This window comes from Mixophyes fleayi, chromosome 8 (genome assembly GCF_038048845.1).
Source record: "Mixophyes fleayi isolate aMixFle1 chromosome 8, aMixFle1.hap1, whole genome shotgun sequence".
NCBI lineage: Eukaryota > Metazoa > Chordata > Amphibia > Anura > Limnodynastidae > Mixophyes > Mixophyes fleayi.
In genome coordinates, this window is record NC_134409.1 from 135,333,298 (window position 1) to 135,357,062 (window position 23,765).

Consider the following 23,765-nt stretch of genomic DNA (forward strand, 5'->3'; position numbering starts at 1 on the left):
CAACTTTAGAGATCACCCCTCCGGGAGATCTCCAAAGTTTGCCATGCCTTGGGCACATGGCCACAATAATAATGTCATTAAGCCCCACCACCCTGCTATACAATACCAATTTCTATTATAGCAAGAGGCGGGACAGGATGACCCAGTTAGCCCCACCCACAATGCAGACCGTGCACAAAAACCATTACCATGGTAATAGATGAGCATTATTACTGTTACAATGGTAAATTCAACTGTAGTAACAGTAATAATACTCATCTATTACCATAGCAACGGTTTAGTGCACAGCCCACGAAGAACACAGGGAATTGAATCTACCCCTATGTGTCTATGCAGATGTTTCGGAGACACATCCCGTCACCTTTCCGCGCAGTGAATCTGCCCCTATGTTTTTTTTGAAACCCTGCGACACCTCACCATCAACATGTAGAAGATCCATTACACTGTAATTGCTGAATACTTAAGTAGGGACATTTTCACAGGCAAATCTTTAATTCTGGGGACTGTCCATGGAAATTAGAGATTGCTGATATGATATTTCAGGAGTCTGTCCCTATAAACATGTCATTATGGGACTGGGGTACAACAAGGGCAGATGGGAGCTACAGCAGGAACACACAGACTCTTCTAGAACAGGCCTAGGCAACTTGTGCCTCTCCAGCTGGTGTAAGAGGCTGACAAGTCATGCTGGGTCTTGTAGTCCTCCCCCCAAGGGCTGCATGCCACAGGTCACCCTACATGTATTAATTACATGTGCTGTCAATAAAGCTTATATGAATAGAAATCCAAACAAGCAATCACGTGACAAGCCTACGCCGGGCAGGGTGCTGCCAGCAGATTGCACCGAATGTATTTTAAATAAAGTTTATACGAAGTAAAGTCGTCGTGACAGATCTCAGTGATACAGGGGGAGGGGCTCCGTTAGTCACGCCCACCACCCCAATCAGCCAATCCGCGTTTATCGCAGGCTGACGTCACCCCCGCCCGCCCGCACTCTGAGCGAGAGGGAAGAGGAAACTGTAGAGGGGGGAAAAGAGGCGGCGGAGCGCGGGGTCACGACCTCTGACCTCTCACCGAATGGAAAACTAAAAAACTACCTAAAGAACCGGGGTTCAGCGGCCGTTCCCGGGCGCGGGCAGCAGTGGGGGCCGCCAGGAGCTGAGGGGATGCGGCTGTGACACGGACCTCCGCAGCGGTGAGGTAAGGAGAGGCGGCGCCGCGGCTGAGGCCTCCCCGGGACGGCCGGACTGAGGTGAAATAAAACCACCACGAGCGGCGGGGGAGGAGCCAGGGCGGACTCGGGTCACACTCCACCCCCCACCGGGCGTACTGAGCGCCCGTTACCCGCTTACCCTGTCACCTGACACCGCTGACAACACGGCCACCCGACAACGCCGTCACCCAAGACTGTGCCCTAAACCTCTCCACCGTGACCCGACGCCCGCAGCGCTCTGACACCCGCTCTACACCCGCCTGGCAGATCGCCAATAACCGCCATATTTCTTCCCGCAACGCGATGCCTTTATTTATTTATTTTAGACGCGGCGATGGGGGCGTACTACTTCACCCAATCAGCAGCCAGAGTTTGGGTAGCGGGCGGTGCCTCTTTTGACAACTGACGCTTCCGAGAGCCAATCAGGTTGTTGAGGCGTGGCTATTAGAGCTCGGCGTCTAGAGCAGTTGCTGCTTATGCGCATCGCCATCTAGTGGCGGCAGCTGCCATTACAACAAATCCTTTTTTTATGTCCCCCTAACCTCAGGTGACCTGATGAGAATAAGGACATGCTCCCAGTGTTCCAGGGTTTATAGCGATGCCTCCCAACGGGCTCCCTTTTTGCTGCAAAATGTAGATATTTGTTATTATGATTTAAAATCCATTCATTGGTTCCCAAAAATAGCTTATATCTTTTTTTTTCTATATTATTGTGTTTTTGGTACCTTGAGCTGTTTGTAGCTGTGCTAAGTAAAGAGTTTATTTGTAGTTTATGATCGTTTGTATTTGGATTTTTGCAGATGTGATTGCAAGATAATAAATCTTAATTGTACCTCTTTGGGTATTTGAAGTTCTGAGTGGTTTGCTAATAAGCCAAAATTGTCAAGCCGTATATATTTTGTTGCATCTACAATCACATCATAATCCTGCGGTGACCTTGGTATGTTTGGCACCTCCTGTTCTTACATATTAAGAGGAAGGTATAGTGTTTCACAATCACGAGAACCTGTTTAACCACTGTTGTATGTTAGTTTGACATAATGTAATGTTACACTCTCTATTAGAGATAGCTGGGTGATTATCAGCTTACAGCAATGACCTACAAGGTAGTATGTTACCCATCCCTTGTGCTACACCTGAAAGACAATTGACCCTTAGAAAGGAAATAAGTGGACGAGAAGTTGGTATAAGACGGAGGACTTAGAGGAAGCTGCACAGGAAAAGATGATTGGATGGCTGGAGGGGAAGCATATAAGCAGTGCGCAAGATGAAACTTAAATAATGGTAATGGGGAGGGCTTGGAAGGGTGATAAAGAGGTGACAGTAAAAATAAAAACCTTATAGTAACAAATATTAGTATCATGGTAACATTTAGGTTACTGACATCTGAAATGGAAGACATTGAGGTAGATAATGACAAGGGGTCATTCGTTGCTAATTGAAGGAAGATAGTTTTACCATATGCATAGGAAGGATTCTTTACTGTAACAGTAGTTGAACTGTGGCTTGCCTTACCATATGAGTTGGTGATGGCAAATTCAATAACTCAATTCAAGATGAATCGGATGCCTTTATTACATACAATAACATTAATGGCTATAATTACTAGAGGTCATTATGGAGGTGATCCTGGCAATTTATCCGATATGCATATTTGGGGTCAGGAATTTTTTTTTTTTTTCCCCTGTGAGGCTAAATTGGTAACTGTCACATTGGGGGCCTTCCTCTGGGTCAGTGCAATGAGAGTTCATGAAATGATGAAGTTTGTGGGTTAGTGTCGTTCGTTTTATGGTTGTTTGTAGCACATTGAGGGTATCTCCTTGCAAAGTGCAATAACTCATCAGCATTAAGCTTTGATCGATCTAGTACAAGTTAGATAACTGTAGCAAATATCTGGCTGGTTAATAACTGCACTTTTATGGACACGTTGGTAAATGTTCTCCACTGAAGTACAAAAACTACAGTGACAGCAGCTACTTTAACTTTGCTCTCTTTAAAGTTCTATTTAAACAGAAATAAAAATTATATATTTTTTGGAACTTTCATTCAGTTCGAAATCCCCCAAACATACTGTAGCTTGTGGTGCTGGAGGACTAACGTGCTCTATAGCGCTATGGAATCCAATCTACAAAGCTGTATTGAGCCCAATGGAAAGCGTTGCAGATTAAAAATGTTACAATCTGCATTTTATTTTAAAGAGAATGTGCTATAGTATGGTTCTAGTAACTTCTGTGCTTATTGCGTTATTTATGTGACTGTATAATGCCGTTCATGTTGCTTATTTCATTTTGGATTGAGATTTGGAAAAAGCACATGAGCAATGGCTGATCGTTTGGTTAATAAACCATACTTTTTTTATTTGCATCTGGATATTTCAATCCTTGAGCACCACCGAGCATCATTTATTTACATTAGTGTTATCATACAGAGCAGTGTTGTTAAACTATCAGTGAGTATATCATATTAGTGTTAATGAGACAAATCCCTAAGATCGATGGAAGTCTGTGATGGGCCTGATCCATTAAGGAATACAAAGTGAATGTAATTTGCATTTAAAAGCAAACGCATGTAGTTTAAGTGCCCGAACCCCCGTATTCATCTACAAGCGGGTCTGAGGAAACATCTCCTGTTGAATATGGGTATAAATACTCTCTGGCTATACATTACTTCCCATATACAGACAGAACTCAGTGCAGGATATGAATAGTACATATGTGCATATAAGTCCCATTAGAACACACAGAAAAAAATATTGAATTATTTACACCTGTTAATAATAAAATCATTAATAAAAATACATTGAAAAAAGTGGGTTTTTTTTGTAATAGCAGTTGCACGTAAAGCTGCACAGAATGTGATACGATCACTCTCACACCACACAAATACATGTATATTGCAGTTTGCATTGAAATATAATCCAGAACACCAAGACTGGAACACGTATATGCTGAATGTTGTGTATATCTGCATCAACTCTTTTTAGTTTGACTTTAATCCGCTTCCCTATTATTCTTGACTTCCTTTAACATTGATCTGTGGATAGTAGTTGAATATATGGGTAGTAATGAGGAGTGTTCTGGTTGAGAAGCTTCATCACAGCCTATAATTAGACTCTCCCAGATCTGCGTGAATGTCCCACCGGTTTCATTAGAAGACAGCGAGTGTGATCAGGCAGCGGATACATAGCTCCCTCATTATGTAGATGTTCAGTCCCCTTACTCAGCCGACCTACATTCTATTCCCTCCTCAATGAAGAGCGGAGGCTGCGGTACGTAGTGGATTGCGCAGGTTGTCATAAGTTCTCAGCGCTTCCACATATTACACCGTTCATTAAGAAGTAACTTTATCATGGATTCTGGAAATAGAAGATTTCTCTCTATAAATGACAGGACAGACTAAAGCATTAACTTGCTGATACACATGTAAAGTTTTAAAAATATATTATACCCATAAAACGCAGATACAAAGCAAGCCTTGCGTATTAGTGAGGCCGGGATCACGTAACTGCACATTATCCTTTAATTTTATAAAGGTCACTATAGCGATAATGCAAGTTGTCCCTGGCTCTGCTCAGTTCCTCCCCTCCGGCTGTGCAGCGTATGGAGCCGGTGGTTCGTGTTGTGGAGCAGCGCAGAAGGAGATTTCCTTTTGCGGGATGATTGATGCATTGTTCTCCCCAGAAAATTTTGCCAACCAGTTGGCATTAAGAAGTAGCCGGGTGGGGGCAGTTGTAATAATTTGTGATAATATTGCAAAATGTTGGAGCTTTTAGCCCACACCTTGCACGACTAGTCAGACTGGTGTTCAGAGGTTTAACACACACTGGGGCATATTCATTTAGCTTTCCCGATCGCTGTAACGTGCGCTACAGTGAAAAGTGTGCAGTATTGACAGTAATACGCTACCACAATAACGCAGATTTTCCTTTGCAACCCTACGGGGTGCGCATGAAAAGCCACATTATTACGGTACCGTGGATTGCCTTCGCAGTGCGTTACCGCAGACCGGAAACCTAATTGAATACCCCCCACTGCTGGCTGTAGTGCTCACATAGCGCCTGTTCTAATAGGAGAAACAATGGTTTATTCTATTATAATAAGAATCTATTGGGCTCCAAGAGCCGGGTGGCAAATAAAAACAGCCGGTTGAGCACCCGGGTAATAGGTGCTGGGGAGAACGCTGTGATGGGATAAAGATGTGGAGAGGGGTCGTTTCATGCACTCAACAAAAGGATTGGAGTTTTTCATTGTAAACACACCTGCATGGTAATGGCGGCATAAACACGCCTGCATGGTAATGGTGGCATAAACACACCTGCATGGTATTGGCATAAACACACCTACATGGTATTGGCATAAACACACCTGCATGGTATTGGCATAAACACGCCTGCATGGTATTGGCATAAACACACCTGCATGGTATTGGCATAAACACACCTGCATGGTATTGGCATAAACACACCTGCATGGTAATGGCGGCATAAACACGCCTGCATGGTAATGGCGGCATAAACACGCCTGCATGGTAGTAGCACAGCTGTAAGCAATACATTCTGAGGACATCCTCTTCAGTTTTGGGGTTGAAAATAGTTCCAGGGTAGAAAGGGGTTAATTGTTGTAGAATTGTCAGCCCAGCTTCCTATATCTCAGTCAGCACAACAAGAGCAGAATACACAGCACACACATACCTGCTGCTGCTACACAGAATGATTAGGAAATGGTTAGCGCTTTGTGCAGTTTCTCAGACAGATAATGTTGCAGTAACTCCATAGACGGCCCTGACACTGTACTGCTCACCTATTGTGGTGAGAGAGGTTACCAGTGTTCTCTCAGTGATTGGTGGGATCTCACCAGCACTTATATTCTGATTTCTGTTTGCACCAGTGACAGCATCTTGTCTGGTTTGATTGTAATCTCTGGGCCAGGGACTGGTTACACTGTACTTGCTGCTAAGGTCTGGGGCAAAATGAAGCATCTTCTGACGCGTGTTCGTCCTCTCTTCAGGTTCAGGAATCTTCAGTGATGACCAGCTCCTCCCAGCGCATCCAAATAATCTCCACAGACCCTGCTGTATCCACCCCGCAGCGCATCCAGGTATGTCACCAATGTCTGATACTGCTCAGGCCCAGTGAGGTCCATTCTGTGTGTATATTCTGTATATTGCTTCTGTCTCTCCTCCCTTTTTCGCAGATATTTGTGCCACCGTCCCTAGCAGGAGTCCTGGGGACTGCGCCACGCAGGGACTCTGTAATGCGCAGGACCAGTAAATAAATCTGCTCATGCTCACCAGGGGGGGGTGTAAGCAGGAGGGCCAATCAGAGTTAGAGGAGCCTGGGCAGGGAGGAGCTTAGTAGATGAGAGTTTAGCTTTAATTTCTCATTCATGATTCTCAGTGTAATCATTGGCATCCCGACACTCTGTGGACAGAGGTCCATGTCAGAGCTGATAATCGTGCTCCTTCCTCTTCCCTACACAAAGGAAATTCCTCCGCCAATCAAAAGCATGCTCTCTCCTTCCTAAGCCTAATAGTCATGTGTAGGAAGCTTAGGAAGATGAGAGGTTGCTGGTGATTGGTGGAGCAACTGCGTTTGATATAGAAGAGGAGGTACCGGCTGTCTGCTCTGTAAACAGGTTGTAGTTGAAAAGTCAACAGTGAAAAGGTCTATACCAAAATGTCTACAGTCATAAGTTAGACACAGCTAAAAGGGGGTGACATGTAAAATGTAGACGGTCAAAATGTCAACATAAATCACTATACTTTAAACGGCAGTACATGTAAAAAAAAAACTCAAACACTGTGGTCGCCCCTTACCCAGACAGCTTAATAAACCCTAGTGCTGTCAGCGTAGGCTGTTACTAGAAAAATGTATTACCCCACATCCCTGGGCAGTGGGTGTGGGGTAATAATATATCTTTTTTTTCACATGTATTGCTTTTTTAAATATAGATATAGATTTCTGAAGATATTTTGACTGTATACTTTACAACCCTGTCTACATTTTACATGTCGATCTTATAACTATATAGACATTCTGACTGTCGACCTTTTAACTGTGGACCTTATGACTGTAGACATTTTCACTATTGACTTTTCATACCAAAACCCTGTGAGCAGGCATCAGACTATTTGATGTAGCCTTACCCCAATAGGCTAACGAGGTCGCTGAAAGAGAAAGTGAGCTCTAGTAATAAACGTATATACACACAAGATTCCAAGGTAATTTGGCCCACACATTACAACATCCCATAGAGGGGGCCAAACCAGTATTCATAATAATTTGCTCTATCAATATACATGAGAATAGAGCCTATGAATTCACTGTGACATCACTGTCTGCCCCTTATCGTATAGATGATTGTGAGCTGATAGTCCCCGTTAATTATTTACTAATTATATTGTCACTATACACTTTTATCTTGATAAAATGTCATATTGAACTGAACCCTTGCTGTGTTTTGGTATGGATGGTTAATAGTAAGTGAGACGTACTCTGAATTACCTCTATATTCTTCCCGTAATAACATCACTGGTTCCTAGTTGTCTATATTGTAATATGATGTAAATGTGTTAAATATACAAAAATAGTGCTCAAAATGTTGTTCAAGTTCTGTCTATTAGTCTTCTGGACGCTCGATGTTAGCAGTACACATGGTACTTTACAGGGTGCAGATTCTTGTGTTTACTGGATGGATAATTGTGTTATTGCTGGTTATTTGTGCTGCAGGATAGACAATCAAGGAAATGGAGTCAGTGACGTTACTTTAAATACTTCGTAGACAGAAGTTGAAGTCGTTCTAAGCTCTCGCTATGACTCAAAGCCTTTTTTTAAGTATCGACATAGTTAAACTTTTTTATTCAGCTTGGAGGAGCGCAGACATAAGTAACAGGGCAAAGCGTCACCCACCCGATGCAGCTTAACTCCTCCCACTACTGGGCGGGGTCCATATATTTAAAGTGCAGGAGGCTCAGCCCAGTCTATGTACTCTTTCATTTTTTTTCCTCATTAAATAATATCTATCTAAACTCCTTAGACCCTATGGGGCGGAGGCGGAGTGAGGGCCACGCCAGTTAGCGCATCTTGCGTGATTCCTCACTGCGTCAGCCCAGAACAGTGCGAACGCACTTGCACCCATGCAGGTTTTCCTGCGCTTGGATAGACAGGACAGTGACGTTCTTACTGATGCAGTGTACAGTGAGGGTTTGTTCACACAATTTGGAACATATGCAGACTAGGAAAAAGATGTTCATGACGACTGTCGTCGGCACCAGCAAACTGCATATGATTGGCTGTTAGCTAATGCTCCACGAATGCTGATTGGTTCTTCTTTGCTTGGGTTTATTATGTGTTTGTTTAAGCAACTCCCCCCCCCCCCCGTACATGAGACTGTTGTTTCTGGTATATTATAGAGGTTTTTTTTTAAGTTTTATTGATGGCTAATAGTAAAAGTGTTTGTTGCACATAAAAGAAATGGTTATAAATATGGGCACAATTGCCAGGTAAGTGTCTGTGACGTACGTCGGACATAAACCAGGCGCATGTGCTTCTCTTACCGTACACATCTTAGTTGCAACTTTGCACAATCGCGCTTTTTTGTGAGTGCGTATTACATCTGCCATTTGGGGCACAGTTATTTAATCTACCCGGCTTCTGTAGCTTGAGGATTTCTAACTTCCCTAGGTGCTCACTGCGTATGTTGGCAAAGGAAATAATTTCTGTCTCACAGAAGAACATGATCCCCCCACACACATATCCCACCCGCCCCCCAGCAACATAATGCGCCCGATGTCACTCAGTTGTCTTTGCAGATCGTGACCGATCAACAGACTGGACAGAAGATCCAGATCGTGACAGCGGTAGATTCCAACGTGTCTCAGAAGCAGCAGTTTATCTTGACCAGTCCTGATGGATCTGGGGCCGGGAAGGTGATATTGGCAACACCAGAATCTCCCAATGCCAAGCAGCTTATCTTCACCACGGAAAACATTGTGCCAGGGAGAATACAGGTGCGAGAGGGAGTCCAACCACCCTGAGTGTGTCTATCTCAGTACAAACACTGATTGTGATCACAGACATTAGCCTAGAGGTCCATCTCATCTGCCCGTGATTAGATTTGTTATCATTTATATTAGAAGCTTTAGATGAAATATTGCCCTATGCAGCAAGGAGGAGATCCGTTCCAGGGCGCTCGCTCCCAGTTTAGCGTGCTCCTTTCAGCTTCTTATAACCTCTGTGGTCCTTCACTAAGGTTACGGGGCCACTTCTGCGTCATGATGGAATTATGCTTGTTCTGTATTTGAAGGAGATCCTGGTGTTTTGTTTCCCAGTCCCCTCCTCACTGTCTGTGTCTGTGTCCCCCCTACAGCCTCGGAGAAAGGGATTTAACAGTAAGTACAAAGTCCCCTTTTCAGCACGTCCTGTGTCTTGTTGTTTGTATTCCTCCAGATAGTGACAGACGCAGCCTCTGTGGAGAGACTGCTGGGCAAGGCGGAAGTGCAGCGGCCGCAGATCGTAGAATACTGCGTAGTGTGCGGAGATAAAGCCTCAGGTGATTATATGCTGGATTATTGATGATCAGATGTATATGATATGATTCTTGTTTTCTTCCATAACCAGATATCAGTAACCCAACAAACTCCAAATTCACCATCACTGGAATAATCATATCCACGTCCTTCAAATTACATCATATGTGTATAAAGAGCTCAGTCCGGAGTGATATTAATGTTGTAATAATATCATGACCTTGTTTCTCTAAATATCCCCCATCGTTTTGTAATTGTATATTAGTTGTTATGTGTTCCTGGCTAACCTTATCCCACAGACCCAGAGAATAATTTAATCCTGGCTGTATCGATACTGTTACTTTAATACTGAATATGATGGGCTTGTAGGTATAGATAGTGGTAAACGAGAATCAATGGCATAATTAGTTGGGTATCACAGAGCAACGTATGTTACTTATATACTTCATATATGATAATATATTGTTCTAGTAGAGACGTGTGCACGGAATCGTCACAAGTGTAATAATGTCCTTGTTGTTCCTCTTGTTTCCTGCCCCCAGGTCGTCATTATGGTGCGGTCAGCTGCGAAGGATGCAAAGGCTTCTTTAAAAGAAGCGTCAGGAAGAGCCTGACGTACAGCTGCCGCAGCAGCCAGGACTGCGTCATCAACAAACATCACCGGAACCGGTGCCAGTTTTGCCGGCTTAAGAAATGCTTGGAAATGGGCATGAAGATGGAATGTGAGTGTGACTGGGGGGTACGGGCACCGCGCCAGGGTTGTATCTGAGCCTCCGATTCACTAAGCACAGGCGTTTCTGTTGTGTTACTCTGCCACATTATGAGAAGTGCACAAAAAATCTATTTAATTGGGGTTTAAAGGGACAACATCTCATCAAGGCAAAAAGGCAAAACTTCTGCATCATTTACTGTTGTCCTGCATTTGTAGAAGTCATGGGAAACCCTCATTGCCACTACTGTGACTGTATTCAGCTCTGCAGAATTATCGGTCACTATATTTATGCACCTAGGATACATTCAAAGGGAATATTGATCATTACGAGGGATTACGTTTCCATCTGTGGTTTTATATGATGACCAAATGTATTATGTTGATATCAGAAGTCCTAGTATTAGGTTTATTTTTATTTTATTTTTGGTTGTAGTTCTTTTATTTCAGTTTAATGTTGGTTCTACTTTAAATCCAGACAAAGGCATTGTAAGATGGGAGGTTGGTGCTTCTGCCAATACAGCCGTCTAGCGATTGTCTAGTGAGCAGTTGCTGTGTGTGTGTGTGTGTGTGTGTGTGTGTGTGTGTGTGTGTGTGTGTAAAGGGTCTAAGTGCGGATGTTTGTCTTTCTTAGCGGTGCAGAGTGAGAGAAAACCCTTTGACATCCAGCGGGAGAAGCCCACAAACTGCGCAGCGTCCACGGAAAAGATCTACATCCGGAAGGACCTGAGGAGCCCCCTCATAGCAACTCCGACATTTGTGTCTGACAAAGATGGGGGGAGGTCAGTGTCTGGGGCGAGGCGTGCCCTGGGGGGGTCTCACAAACAGTCTTAGACACCAGCTGCCTTTAGGGCCTCAGTCTCTTAAACAGTCACTAATCCGAAGATAAAACTTGATCCAATATGAAAAGACATCTTATAACTTACATAAATACTGCAGATGTACAATGTCCTCCTGTTAGATGAGTGCAAGTTGTTCTGTTATCTATCTTATTAGGTGTTGTAGTCATTTCTAACAGGTTTATAGATAAATTATAATTTATTATTATTATTATTATTATTATTATTATTATTTCTATTAATATTATCTAGAGATTGACTCTTTTTCCCTCTCTCGTTTTTCTCTCTCTCCTTTCTCTTTCGCTTGCTCTCTTCCTCTTCGCTCTCTCTCTCTCTCTCTCTCTCTCTTTTCTCTCTCTCTCTCTCTATTTCCTTTTGCTCTCTCTCCCTTTTCTCTCTTTTCGCTCTTTCTCTCCTCTCTCTCTCTCTCACTCTTACTCTGCATTTTCTCTCTCACTCGCTCTGCTCTCGCCTTTTTTTTGTCTCTAACTCTCTTTTCTCCCTCTCTCTCAAGCTCTCTCTCCGTTCTCTCCTCTCTCCTTGAGCTCTTTCTCACTCTTGGTTTTCTCTCTCGCTCCACTTTCTCCCTCTCTCTCAAGCTCTCTCTCTTACTCTCCATTTTCTCTCTCGCTCGCTCTGCTATCTCCTTTTTTTGTCTTTAACTCTCTTTTCTCACGCTCTCTCTCCTTTCTCTCTTGCGCTCTCTCCGCTTTCTCTTGCGCTCTCTCTCTTACTCTCTCACTCTCGGTTTTCTCTCCCGCTCTGCTCTCTTGCTCTCCTTTCTCCCTCTCTCTCACGCTCTCTCACGCTCTCTCTCTCTCCCTCTCTCTCTTTTTCCTGTCTCTACTCTCGCACTCCCTTTCCATTATCTCTATCTCTCTCTCTTCCCTCTCTCTCTTCTTGCTCTCTACTTTTAATCTCTCACACTCTCTCTGTTTTCTCTCTCACTTGCTCTTGCTCGTTCTCTCGCTCTTGCTCTTTTGCTCACTTGCTCTCTCATTCTCGCTCGCTCTTACTCTCCATTTTCTCTCTCGCTCGCTCTGCTCTCTCCTTTTTTTTTCTCTCTCTCGCTTTCTTTCCTTTTTCCTTGCTCTCCCACTCCTTTCTCTATCTCTCTCTGTCTCATTTTTCCTCACGCTGAAAAAATAATCTCTGATTTTACTAGTGCTAATTTGTGGCTTCGATGCTACTCGCACTCATTCACTATATTTTTTAAATGGAAACTTTTTAAATAAAATAAAAAACAAATTACACAACACACTTTATTTTAAACCAAGTGAGGTCACAGAAACCCTTCACGGGGGGACGGCTTCCTTGCACTACTGCAGATAGGTCATTCACAACCTAAACTCATTTCTCTCTTAATTGAAATAGCTCATTAACACGTTTCTTTCTTTTTCCCCAGTTAAACATGTGGTTACAGTTTCATGTGACATTATTCCTATGGTACAAGCATTAAGAGATACATTGGTATATTTTGCTTTGTTTCTTTGTACCAATATGTGGTGACAATAGACAAGTGGGACTTCTAGATCCGGGGATGTTGGTGAATATTCAGCAGCCGCTCATACGAGACGATGGCACCATGGTTCTGTCTGCGGATTCCAAGGTGAGGCGGATATTAGACCCCCCCCATCATTGTCCTGTTGTATAAGCATTTATCAGGGGAGTCTATTCTAGTGCGTTTAACAATAAATACATTTTCTGTGTATCCAGCAGACGGACACGAGTCAGAGCGGGTTGGGAACACTGGCAAACGTTGTAACATCACTGGCCAACCTGTCGGAGTCACTGAACAACGGGGACACATCGGATGTCCAACCAGAGGACCAATTCTCCAGTGAGATCACTCAGTAGGTACCCCATAAGGGTATGTATATAATAGGAGGTGTAATATGGAGGGTTTTCCTCATTTTATCAGTGTGTTTTGTGCCTAGTCGTATATTACAGTATATCCAACCTCGGAAACCTGCAGAACTAAGATTCTTCTAAAACCACCACTATAATCTTATGGCAGTTGTCTGCTCTGGCACTTGTCCCGCTACTGCTGGGCATGATGGGTAAAGTTGATTCTACAATGTCCCCATTGGCAGACTCCTGAATCGCCCGTATTGTGCTCCGCTCTTCTCACTGATACTATAACATTTCTATGTTGACTCTTACAGGGCATTTGATACCTTAGCAAAAGCACTTAACACAGCGGACGGTGCTGCCGGGCAGAGCCTGGCGGACGGGATGGACGCCGCAACGGGAGGGAACATTCATGTTATTAGCCGGGATCAGGCCACCCCTATCCTGGAGGTGGAAGGACCCCTTCTGTCAGACACACACGTCACATTTAAGGTTGGTGATGATGCTTTCTATAGAGATAAACCAGGGAAATAATTTCTTTGGGTTGGCGGCCAAAGTTTAAGGATGGCCGTATTGGGTCACAAGTTCAGTGACCTCCACCCAGAGCTAAAATTATCATACACCCCCCATAAACCTCAACCAGCAGAACTGTCACTTATTTTTACATAGTATAGATATATTTGTATATTTTGAATTTGTTCCTTCTCCTTTAAGAACCGAAATGCTTTATATGCCTCTGAATAGCAGATTGTCTCATATTCAAACAGTTATCCTCTTCTTACGTATTCATGACGTACGGGTGAGGCGGAGGTGTTGTGTTCTTTGTGAGATCGTCAGAACAACGCTGACTGCAGTTCCTTGTTCTCACAAATAAAGTTTTTATAGTTTTGTATCCAGTTTCTAGTTTCCTTGTGAATGAAAATGATTCAGTCCTCCGTCATTAGGAAGATTAATAGACCAGACCGCGCTGTCAGTGATTTCACCGTTTGCTGATGTTTCCTGGTCTGTTTCAGCTAACGATGCCGAGCCCGATGCCAGAATACCTGAACGTGCACTATATCTGCGAGTCAGCGTCTCGCTTGCTTTTCCTGTCCATGCACTGGGCCCGATCCATTCCTGCCTTCCAAGCCCTGGGGTAAGTATGGACGTCTCACTGTCTGGGACAGGTGCGTTATGGGTGTCATTGTTCAGACGTTTATAGTCGATATGGATCTGCAGTCTCCTCTGAATGTACAGGCCCAGTTCCATAATAGATGCACCTCTTCCAACCCTCATGTCAGTGCAGACAGCTGGGTGTTTGTAGCAGTTACCACTAGAGGGCAGAACTACAACTAAAGCATTAACTCCTCCCCCTCCAGCTACTGCACACGCCCCTCTCACAGAACTGTTAGATCTGCAACGGAGGTTGTACGCAGATTAGTCATAGTATAGTTACTATTATTATTATTATCAATAAGCGTTATTAAGGATGTTAAGGACGCCATATGAGGCAGTACCACACAGAGGGCTGTTAAACAGAGGGCTACTTAAACAGCCCAACTCCTTGGGCACTTAAACAAAACTGAGGTCTGTGGGGTTGCAGAGCGGAGAAGTCAATGAAGAGAGAGCCCGAGGAGGAGGTGCGCAGTGTAGCTGGTGAGCACATGTTATAAGTAATGAGAACGGGAGGGAAGAGGGCCCTGATCACTAAAGCTTACAATCTAAAGGGAAAGGGGCAGACAAACGGATGACACATGGGGGTGAGCCAATGTAAGGGGATCTGAGGACAAGAGTGGGAGAGACGGAGGATGAAAGAGGGTGAGGTATACTACATGGTGAGATGGTTTAGTGGAGGACTGATAGGCTTTTATAAACAGGTGGGTTTTCAATGACTGTTTGAAGCTATACAGGCTAAGGGATAGTCTGATAGAACGAGGAAGATGGTATAGTTATGTGTATTTCAGGAGGTGTGCAGTGCTGGTGACCCCCTCATTATTGGACTTCTCCGATCAGCTGGAGTTTGCCTGGCAGACATTGTAGCCTGATTGGGTATTGAATTTGGCCTCCCCCATATGCCCAGTGAGGCTCTGATGTCTTCTTCTGGATCCCTGGGCTCTATAGATGGAGCTATCCGGCTGCTTCAACAGACAGTTCTTACAAATGGCTTCTCCACTACACACATGTTGTCCTCCTACTATTATTAAATGTCTGACCTGGATCTTGTACCATGTCTTCCAGGCAGGAGTGTAACACAAGTCTTGTACGTGCCTGTTGGAACGAGCTTTTCACGCTGGGTCTTGCACAGTGCTCGCAAGTGATGAGTCTCTCCACCATTTTGGCTGCCATTGTGAACCACCTACAAAACAGCATTCAGGAAGGTAGGTGTCCACATACGTGAGGTCCTGTGTACTGACTTGGTGCCCAGATGTGAACCCTGAACGTCCTGTAATTTATATACACAATAAAGGATATTTTTATTTTGCAGACAAACTGTCTGGAGACAGAATAAAGCAGGTGATGGAACATATATGGAAACTCCAGGAGTTCTGTAACAGCATGGCCAAACTGGACATCGATGGATATGAATACGCTTATCTCAAGGCTGTGGTCCTCTTCAGTCCAGGTTAGAGACATGACCGTTGTCTGAGCTTATATAAGTTACATCTGCAAGCATTGTATTATTATTGTCTGGGACATTTTCCCTTTAGGATACAGTTGAAAGCTGAATTCTTACGTAGTATGAGGTGTAGGTGAGGTGTAATTCAGTTTTGGTATAGGATTACTGGGTACATCATGTAGATGGGACATCCTGTAGGAGGTGATGGAACTGGGTACATTATGTAGATGGAACATCCTGTAACAGGTGATGGAACTGGGTACATTATATAGATGGGGACATCCTGTAGGAGGTGATGGAACTGGGTACATTATGTAGGTGGGACATCCTGTAGGAGGTGGTGGCACTGGGTACATTATATAGATGGGACATCCTGTAGGAGGTGATGGAACTGGGTACATTATGTAGGTGGGACATCCTGTAGGAGGTGGTGGCACTGGGTACATTATACAGATGGGACATCCTGTAGGAGGTGATGGAACTGGGTACATTATATAGATGGGGACATCCTGTAGGAGGTGATGGAACTGGGTACATTATACAGATAGGACATCCTGTAGGAGGTGATGGAACTGGGTACATTATGTAGGTGGGACATCCTGTAGGAGGTGGTGGCACTGGGTACATTATATAGATGGGGACATCCTGTAGGAGGTGATGGAACTGGGTACATTATATAGATGGGACATCCTGTAGGAGGTGATGGAACTGGGTACATTATACAGATGGGACATTCTGTAGGAGGTGATGGAACTGGGTACATTATGTAGATGGGACATCCTGTAGGAGGTGATGGAACTGGGTACATTATATAGATGGGACATCCTGTAGGAGGTGATGGAACTGGGTACATTATACAGATGGGACATCCTGTAGGAGGTGATGGAACTGGGTACATTATATAGATGGGACATCCTGTAGGAGGTGATGGAACTGGGTACATTATACAGATGGGACATCCTGTAGGAGGTGATGGAACTGGGTACATTATATAGATGGGACATCCTGTAGGAGGTGGTGGAACTGGGTACATTATACAGATGGGACATCCTGTAGGAGGTGATGGAACTGGGTATATTATATAGATGGGGCATCCTGTAGGAGGTGGTGGCACTGGGTACATTATACAGATGGGACATCCTGTAGGAGGTGGTGGCACTGGGTACATTATACAGATGGGACATAATTTTATGAAATAATTTGCTGAGATTATCTGTCCTCCACAACATAACAACTTTTTCTGCTTTAGTTACACATTCCAGGCCTGAGCCATATAAGAAATGTATCTACTTGCTGACCAGCATTAATAGTGTGTATGCATTGTGTGACTGCCTACACAGATCACCCAGGTCTCTCCTGCACGCCCCAAATCGAGAAGTTTCAGGAAAAGGCACAAATGGAGCTTCAGGACTATGTACAGAAAACATACCCTGAGGACACTTACAGGTAATGTTTCACACAATGAAACCACCGATATGAAATGTTGATTTGAGCAAACACTAAGCAAATGCTACACAAGATAATAGATGTAATTTACAGATAGTTCTAGTTCCCTGGGCAGAATCTATGTCTGTTGTGGTGAAATTTGGCAGAGACATATGTAGAAATGGAGTCTGAACGGTATACTTTTGGCTCTAGGTGGATTATAGCTTTTATGGCTTTCACTGTCCTTCCTATATTCTCCCCTAGATTGGCCCGAATCCTGGTTCGCCTTCCGGCCCTAAGACTCATGAGCTCCAGCATCACAGAAGAACTTTTTTTTACCGGCCTTATTGGCAACGTTCCCATCGACAGCATCATCCCCTATATCCTGAAGATGGAGACCGCGGAATACAACGGGCAGATCACCGGGACCAGCGTATAGCCGGCACTACCAATCGCGCACGAATCAAGCACTTTTCAACTTACCCTTCTAGGGAGTAAGAAAGCGCATTTGTGGGGGGAAACGCATACACAGACCCCACTGAGGACTAAATGCTGCCCCTCTATTATTCCCTCGGCCAGTGAACGTTTCATTTGCCTGTAGACTTTTCCACTACCTGGACAGAAGTGCAGTATAAACAGCCATACGCAGATTATCAGGTAGGGACATATATCTGTTACAGTTTAATGTTTTCTAAACCAGGCTAGCAGTCTAGAGAACACAATAACAAGCTATGTAGCCTGCACAGCCAGTAACTATACCTAAATACCTGCCATTTATTAATTACGTGATGTCCGAAATATATTTCAAGCGATGCCTTAAGAACATCTCTGGCTCTTCGTGAACGAATAGCCCACATTCTGATTAAAATTAGGATTTGCTCTGCATCCAGGAGCCGGTGGGGAGGTGTCCGTCTTGTCGTTTTAAAATAAACCTGAAAGATATACAAGGATTTATGTCCGACGGGCCGGTAAGAAAGAACGCAACATTTTTGACTTTTTTTTTTTTTAGTTGTGATGTGGTCGAAGTCATTTCAGATTGACGTAACGTTTCTGTTGCCAAGTAGATCAGCCTTTCCGGAGACAAAAAATAAACTGCAATAGAGGTGGACAGAAAAGTCTGCTAGCGAATTAACAGTACGATATAACGGGGGTATTTACTGAGATGTGCAGAAACCCATGGCAGCCAATAGGCAAGTGCCTTTAATTGGGCTACTGCAAATCCTTGTTGCTGCAGCTTGTGCATTGTTCTTAGTAAATGACGCTCCGTTACTCTGTTGCTTCCTAAACACATTATAACATTTTAAAAACAACCTCAGACCAATGTGTAAGCTGAAACAATGCTACAATTTCAAGAAGCTCCTGAACAAGAAGAGTTCTAGGTAAGGAACGGAGCTCTGTTTGTTTGGCGTTTAGAACCATGTTCCCCGTTTCACTTCCGTGGACTATACTTTTAATTTGTGACTTACCAGACCCCTTCGATCGCTTATTGTGCAGCTTGTGTTAACCCAGAAAGCTGAATATGTCGCAGACTTTCTGCTACAACATTGCTTAGAATGCAGCGGACAATCATGGACGGACGGAGATGGGTGACAGAGTAACGGCTGTCTCAGTAGTATTGTGATTACCTTCTTTTAGTTGCCAGGAATCCTGTGCTTGCTGCCGGGAACTCTTATATGTCGCTTAATGAAGCCACAAACCTGCTTATTGTCCAAAACACAGACATTATTATGTGAGTTAACGATGAATATGGGGACGTACACCAGAAACTAGAGAATAAAATGTCAGTTTTTATATATGAAAACCCATGAAATTATTGACTTTCAACACGCTGTATTTTAAGAATTACCTAGATATCTATTCATGGCTTATGTCAAAGCCTTATTGGAATATGACTGTTTAAAGTTCCAATGCACTTATTTGAAATCTGTATTTATAACTTATTGAAATGTGCTTATTGCCGTTCGTTCCTCACAACAGTAAATAGATTTGTCAAATCATTACGCTGCAGCCGGAAGTGTTACGTCTAAAGCGCGATACGGCCGATCAGGGAAACGAGACAGACGCCCGGCGGGATCTTTTGTATTTTCCTGTTTAAAGCGTACCCCTAGCCTCTGCACAGTGGAAGCCACCATTTTGCCTCTGAGAATGCAGCCTGTTGCTTAGCTAGGAAGTAGTGACCTCACTGAGGCATGAGGCACAGCATGCCTCCGAAGTCACTAATTCCTTTTGGATTCCATAGTCGCAGGGATAGAGGTACAGCCCTGAGAATGGCTGCCTCCACTATGTGGAGACGTACTCTTTAAAAGCACTTGGACAGGTTTCCAAATACACAGAACTCTGATAAGAAACTTTGCATTGGGCTTATCTGTGTTTGTGTCAGGCAAGACTGCGGTACCAGCTCTGCATGCGTTAGCAGCCTCCATTTCTGTACCTTTTACTTGTGCAAATACACTATGCACAATCTCCATTACTTCCCTGAAGACCTAGGGTATAGCTATATATGTTAAAATAAAAAATGTGAACCACAAACTTTGTTTAAATCCTTTAAATAGGTCTGTCCAAACGGCTGTGGAATAGATGTTTCCTGCAGCGTCCAGAGGACCTCCATAGCCCCTTGTATTATACTATCATTGTCCCTGGTGTTTGTGTCACACAAAAACTCCCAGCTGCTTAAACATACAGATGGGAAGAGCTGAAGTTACATTTTTGCGTGCGTTCGCCGTGAGCATTGTTCCTCTGACACAATGACAACGTCAGCTGTACATTTACAGTGTTTTTCAGCTCTGAACCAAACCCAAAAGTGGCAGATGGGTATATTTGGTATAGAAGATTTGTTTGTTTTTTAATACTAGCGCTTAAGTGTAAAAAATAAGTGTATTGTGAGAATGTCACACTGACCTATTTCTCGCAGCTACATTCACTATAAATGCTGCTTGCAGCGTTCGGGGCTGGCATTCAAATCGGTAACAATAAACACTGTTGCAATAAAGTGGATGTAAACTCTCCTGCAAGTGTCACACACAGCCTTCAATCGCTTCGGCAGTGGTTTTAAGCTGCAATAAAGTGGTTATCGTTCAGCCTTTTTGGTTTAGATTCAGAGCTGCAACAGACAGAGAAATGTCCAGGCTGTGTTTTCCTGATGAATGGTCACAGCAGAAGTGCTGAAATATTTAACTTATGCTTTTTTCAGCCAGTTTAAAAGCTGCAATCTGACGCTAGCTTTAGTCACCCAGTTCCAGTGGGACACGTTGAGGGAAAGTCTACCTTATGCATAACTCCATTCCATACGTATTTTCAAGCACTTTAACCTTTTTGTTTCCTAAATAAGAGATGCATCTCAACATTTCAAAAAAGCTGTGTGTATGAAATACTCTTCTAAGACTGTTTGTCTTCGCTGGTAGTAATTTTATTTAGGGACTCTTTTTTTTTCCCCCCAAAGTGTCATGTCAGGGGTGGGCTGGGGCTGTTTCTTGAGTACAGATGAATGACAGACATTTGGTGGGCAGATGACACCAAGGCCATGTCTGGTTAGATTCACACCTATTTTTCAGCATGGGCAACAAAATTGTTATTGCAATGGTTGTTGGATTTAAGGAAAATTAGCTAGGGGCTAAGAGCCGACATGGCAGCCTCGTTTGGTAGCTGTGATTGCAACAGCAACAAGGCAAATTACGGCAATCAGAGCTTAAAGGCATCTCAGGACTTTTCCCACGGCTATCTTGATCTAGTCCGAAAAACCAAATTATGCAAAACACCAAAGGGTTGCTTATTAATGTGCCTAAAATATTGCCCTTTACACAAGTTCAGGCTGAAGTGTGGCATCCAATGCTCACATACTAGTACAGTGCCACTAAGTCATGCCAGTGTCATATGAAAATGCACATCGTGTCAAATCTACATAAATAACCTGCACTGAAAGTGATGTACGTGGGACACGTCACTTCATTATGTTTTAAGGCTCATAATGTTGATTAAAAAAGGCGGACACTTATTGCTGCGAGTTGTACTTATCCAAATGTATAGCAACAATAGTATTGGAGTCTTATATGATGTCATCCTAGTCTGCCAAAGACCATAAAACATTTCACAAGCTGCAGAAAGTCCTCTATAGCCATTTACCAGTACTGCACAGTGAAAACATCCTTTCACTCATTCGGTTGATGAGTATTTGGCGTGCTCGGCAGGTTATTACCGCAATATTATGATCATCAGCTATTTATATAGCGCCACTAATTCCGCAGCGCTGTCCAGAGAACTCACTCACATCAGTCCCTGGGGCTTACAGTCTAAATTCCCTAACAAACACAGACCAAGAGAGACTATGGTCAATTTGATAGTAGCTAATTAACCTACTAGTATGATTTTGGCGTGTGGGAGGAAACCGGAGCACCCGGAGGAAACCACGCAAACACAGGGAGAACATACAAACTCTACACAGATAAGGTCATGGTTGGGAATTGAACTCAGGACCCCAGTGCTACAAATCAATACACATATTGGTGCCTGTTCAGGAAATGGGTGTTGGCTAATCCAATACACAAAACAAACCAACTTTATATATTCTATATTGTTGGCATAATGCAGCAGCCACTGTGTAAAAATTATACCTGAAATGCAGTGTACGCCCAACATCAAGATGTTACCAAACCTTCTTTTCAATGCCCACCCAGAGGCGGGACACACACACTGTCCCATATAGTGATGTTAACATTTTGGGAAGTGAGATGTTTGTATTTTGGATGTAATTTTTTTCTGCCTGCTTTCAATTGATTGACCTAAAGGGGAGGATTCTGGGATACAAAAAAAAAAAAGACACGCAAAACATATAATGCAGACAACATGCACAAAATTGTCCTGGAAAAGAACAATTTCATTAACCAAGTTGTTTTTAGTTTAAAAAAATATTCAAAGGTAGAGTTTATTGTGGGTGATACCCTTGTAGTTAGCAATGCATTATCTTCTCACATTGGAAATCTTCATTGACGAACATCCACCCCAAGTTCTGGGTATTATTTGGGGAGTATGGTTCTTGTAGGCAGCCTGACAGGAAACGTTACTAACTACTTAGTGTAATCGTGTAGAATTCTCCACTAAATCCTTTGTAAGATAGCTGAAATATGGCCACAAAACCTCCCATGTTGCACGCAAAAATTAGAAAATGAATTAAATAGAGTAATATACTCCTCTAATGAGTACCACAAGTCCCAGAACGCCCATGCTGAATCTAATCCACCAACCGCAGGAGAGATACTAATGGCGTACAGTCTTCATGTTATGTTCAGTAATCTGTCATTTTTCCCTGCTTGAGAGGGATTTTAGTTATGGTAGAATTAATTGCACTGACTTCTTTGGAGGGCTGGGTGTCCCTGCTTTTAAAATTCAGAATTGTATTTATATTTCCACTCCTTGTTTATGCTACAATAAGTGTAAAACATTTTTCTACAATTTGCTACCAATTGTATTAACAGCCAGAATTGGGATGTTTAGCTGCATTAATATTTGGTTGTAGCGGCGCCCTCTTGTGGTGTCGGCAGCTGGGGGACCCAAATCATTTTGAAGGCAAAAAAATAAATGTAATCCTATTGTATTATTTTGTAAACTGTCATTTGAACACTTACAGGTCAGAAAAAGTTTGGAGCACGACACTGGCCACACAGGGCTAGCAGTTGCCCCAGGTCTGCTTGTTAGCTTTCATTGAAGTCCTCTTCCACCAGCCTTGTTTCTGTGATGTTTTAGAAAATGGCATGTTTATTTTGTTTTGTTTTTTTCATTTATTTTGTTTGTTTTTTTTGTATCTAAATTTTATATCTAATCATTGTCTTCGTCGGGAAGAGATTTGCATTGTTGTTTTTTGTATATACAGTATTGCAGTGCATGAATTAGCTTATGCATTTTATTAAATGCTATTTAAATGTGGCTTTGTTTTCTTGTTGCTTAATAATACTACCTGAATGAGGTTTATACTATTAAAGTGGATAACAAACTTTCGCAATGCTGAACGTGTGCTTTTTTTTTTTATTTAAAGGTTAGATGATCTCTATTCTGTGTGGAAAAATTGCATTAAAGCCAGTGTTCATATAGAGCGAGTGATAAGATGTACATGGAGACTGCTCAACAATATATAACAGGCACTTTATTTAGTACAGTCTACAAAATGACAGCTAGGAACATATTCAATTGTCAGAGAGTTTTTGCTTTTGACCGCGTTAAGTCATTTTAACGCTTTTTTTTTTATCATTTTCGAGCGGATTAACTTTACCCGCGATTCAATTCCATTTTTAACGCTCAGTTTTTGTTCATGAAACGGTCCTCTCGCGCTCCAGTAGAAGGTCTATTGAAAGTATAGGGTGTGTGAGAGGCCGCCGCGTTAAAAGCTATTCAATTGTTTTTTTAACGCGGCGCGTTAAACAGGCCAATATGCTGTGTTATCTCACACCTCTTTGGGGTGTGTTAAAAATTAAAAACCTCTGAAAAGTATTTGAAATTCTGTAATAATGTGGAAAAAAAGTTAAACTTATGTTTATCACTAATGCCTGACATTTGATTTTCTTGTGAAAAAATAATGAAATAAAATAAACATAAAAAAAAAATACATCGCTAATTAAT

At 42.9% G+C, this 23,765-nt stretch overlaps 1 protein-coding gene across 2 annotated transcripts; it reads left to right on the forward strand.

Moving 5' to 3' along the window:
- Positions 1-970: 970 nt before the first annotated feature.
- Positions 971-23,146, forward strand: NR2C2 (nuclear receptor subfamily 2 group C member 2). Of its 2 annotated transcripts, none has more exons than XM_075183697.1 (14): positions 971-1,200; positions 6,220-6,309; positions 9,023-9,220; positions 9,660-9,762; positions 10,282-10,461; positions 11,083-11,230; positions 12,803-12,896; positions 13,004-13,140; positions 13,453-13,630; positions 14,152-14,273; positions 15,356-15,495; positions 15,603-15,740; positions 17,075-17,180; positions 17,424-23,146. In XM_075183697.1, the coding sequence occupies exons 2-14, from the start codon at positions 6,238-6,240 to the stop codon at positions 17,596-17,598; spliced, it is 1,791 nt and encodes a 596-aa protein (XP_075039798.1). In that variant the 5' UTR covers positions 971-1,200; positions 6,220-6,237; the 3' UTR covers positions 17,599-23,146. The 2 variants fall into 2 exon arrangements, with proteins under 2 accessions (XP_075039798.1, XP_075039799.1); XM_075183698.1 differs by having other exon boundaries at positions 13,007-13,140.
- The last annotated feature ends 619 nt before the right edge of the window (positions 23,147-23,765 follow it).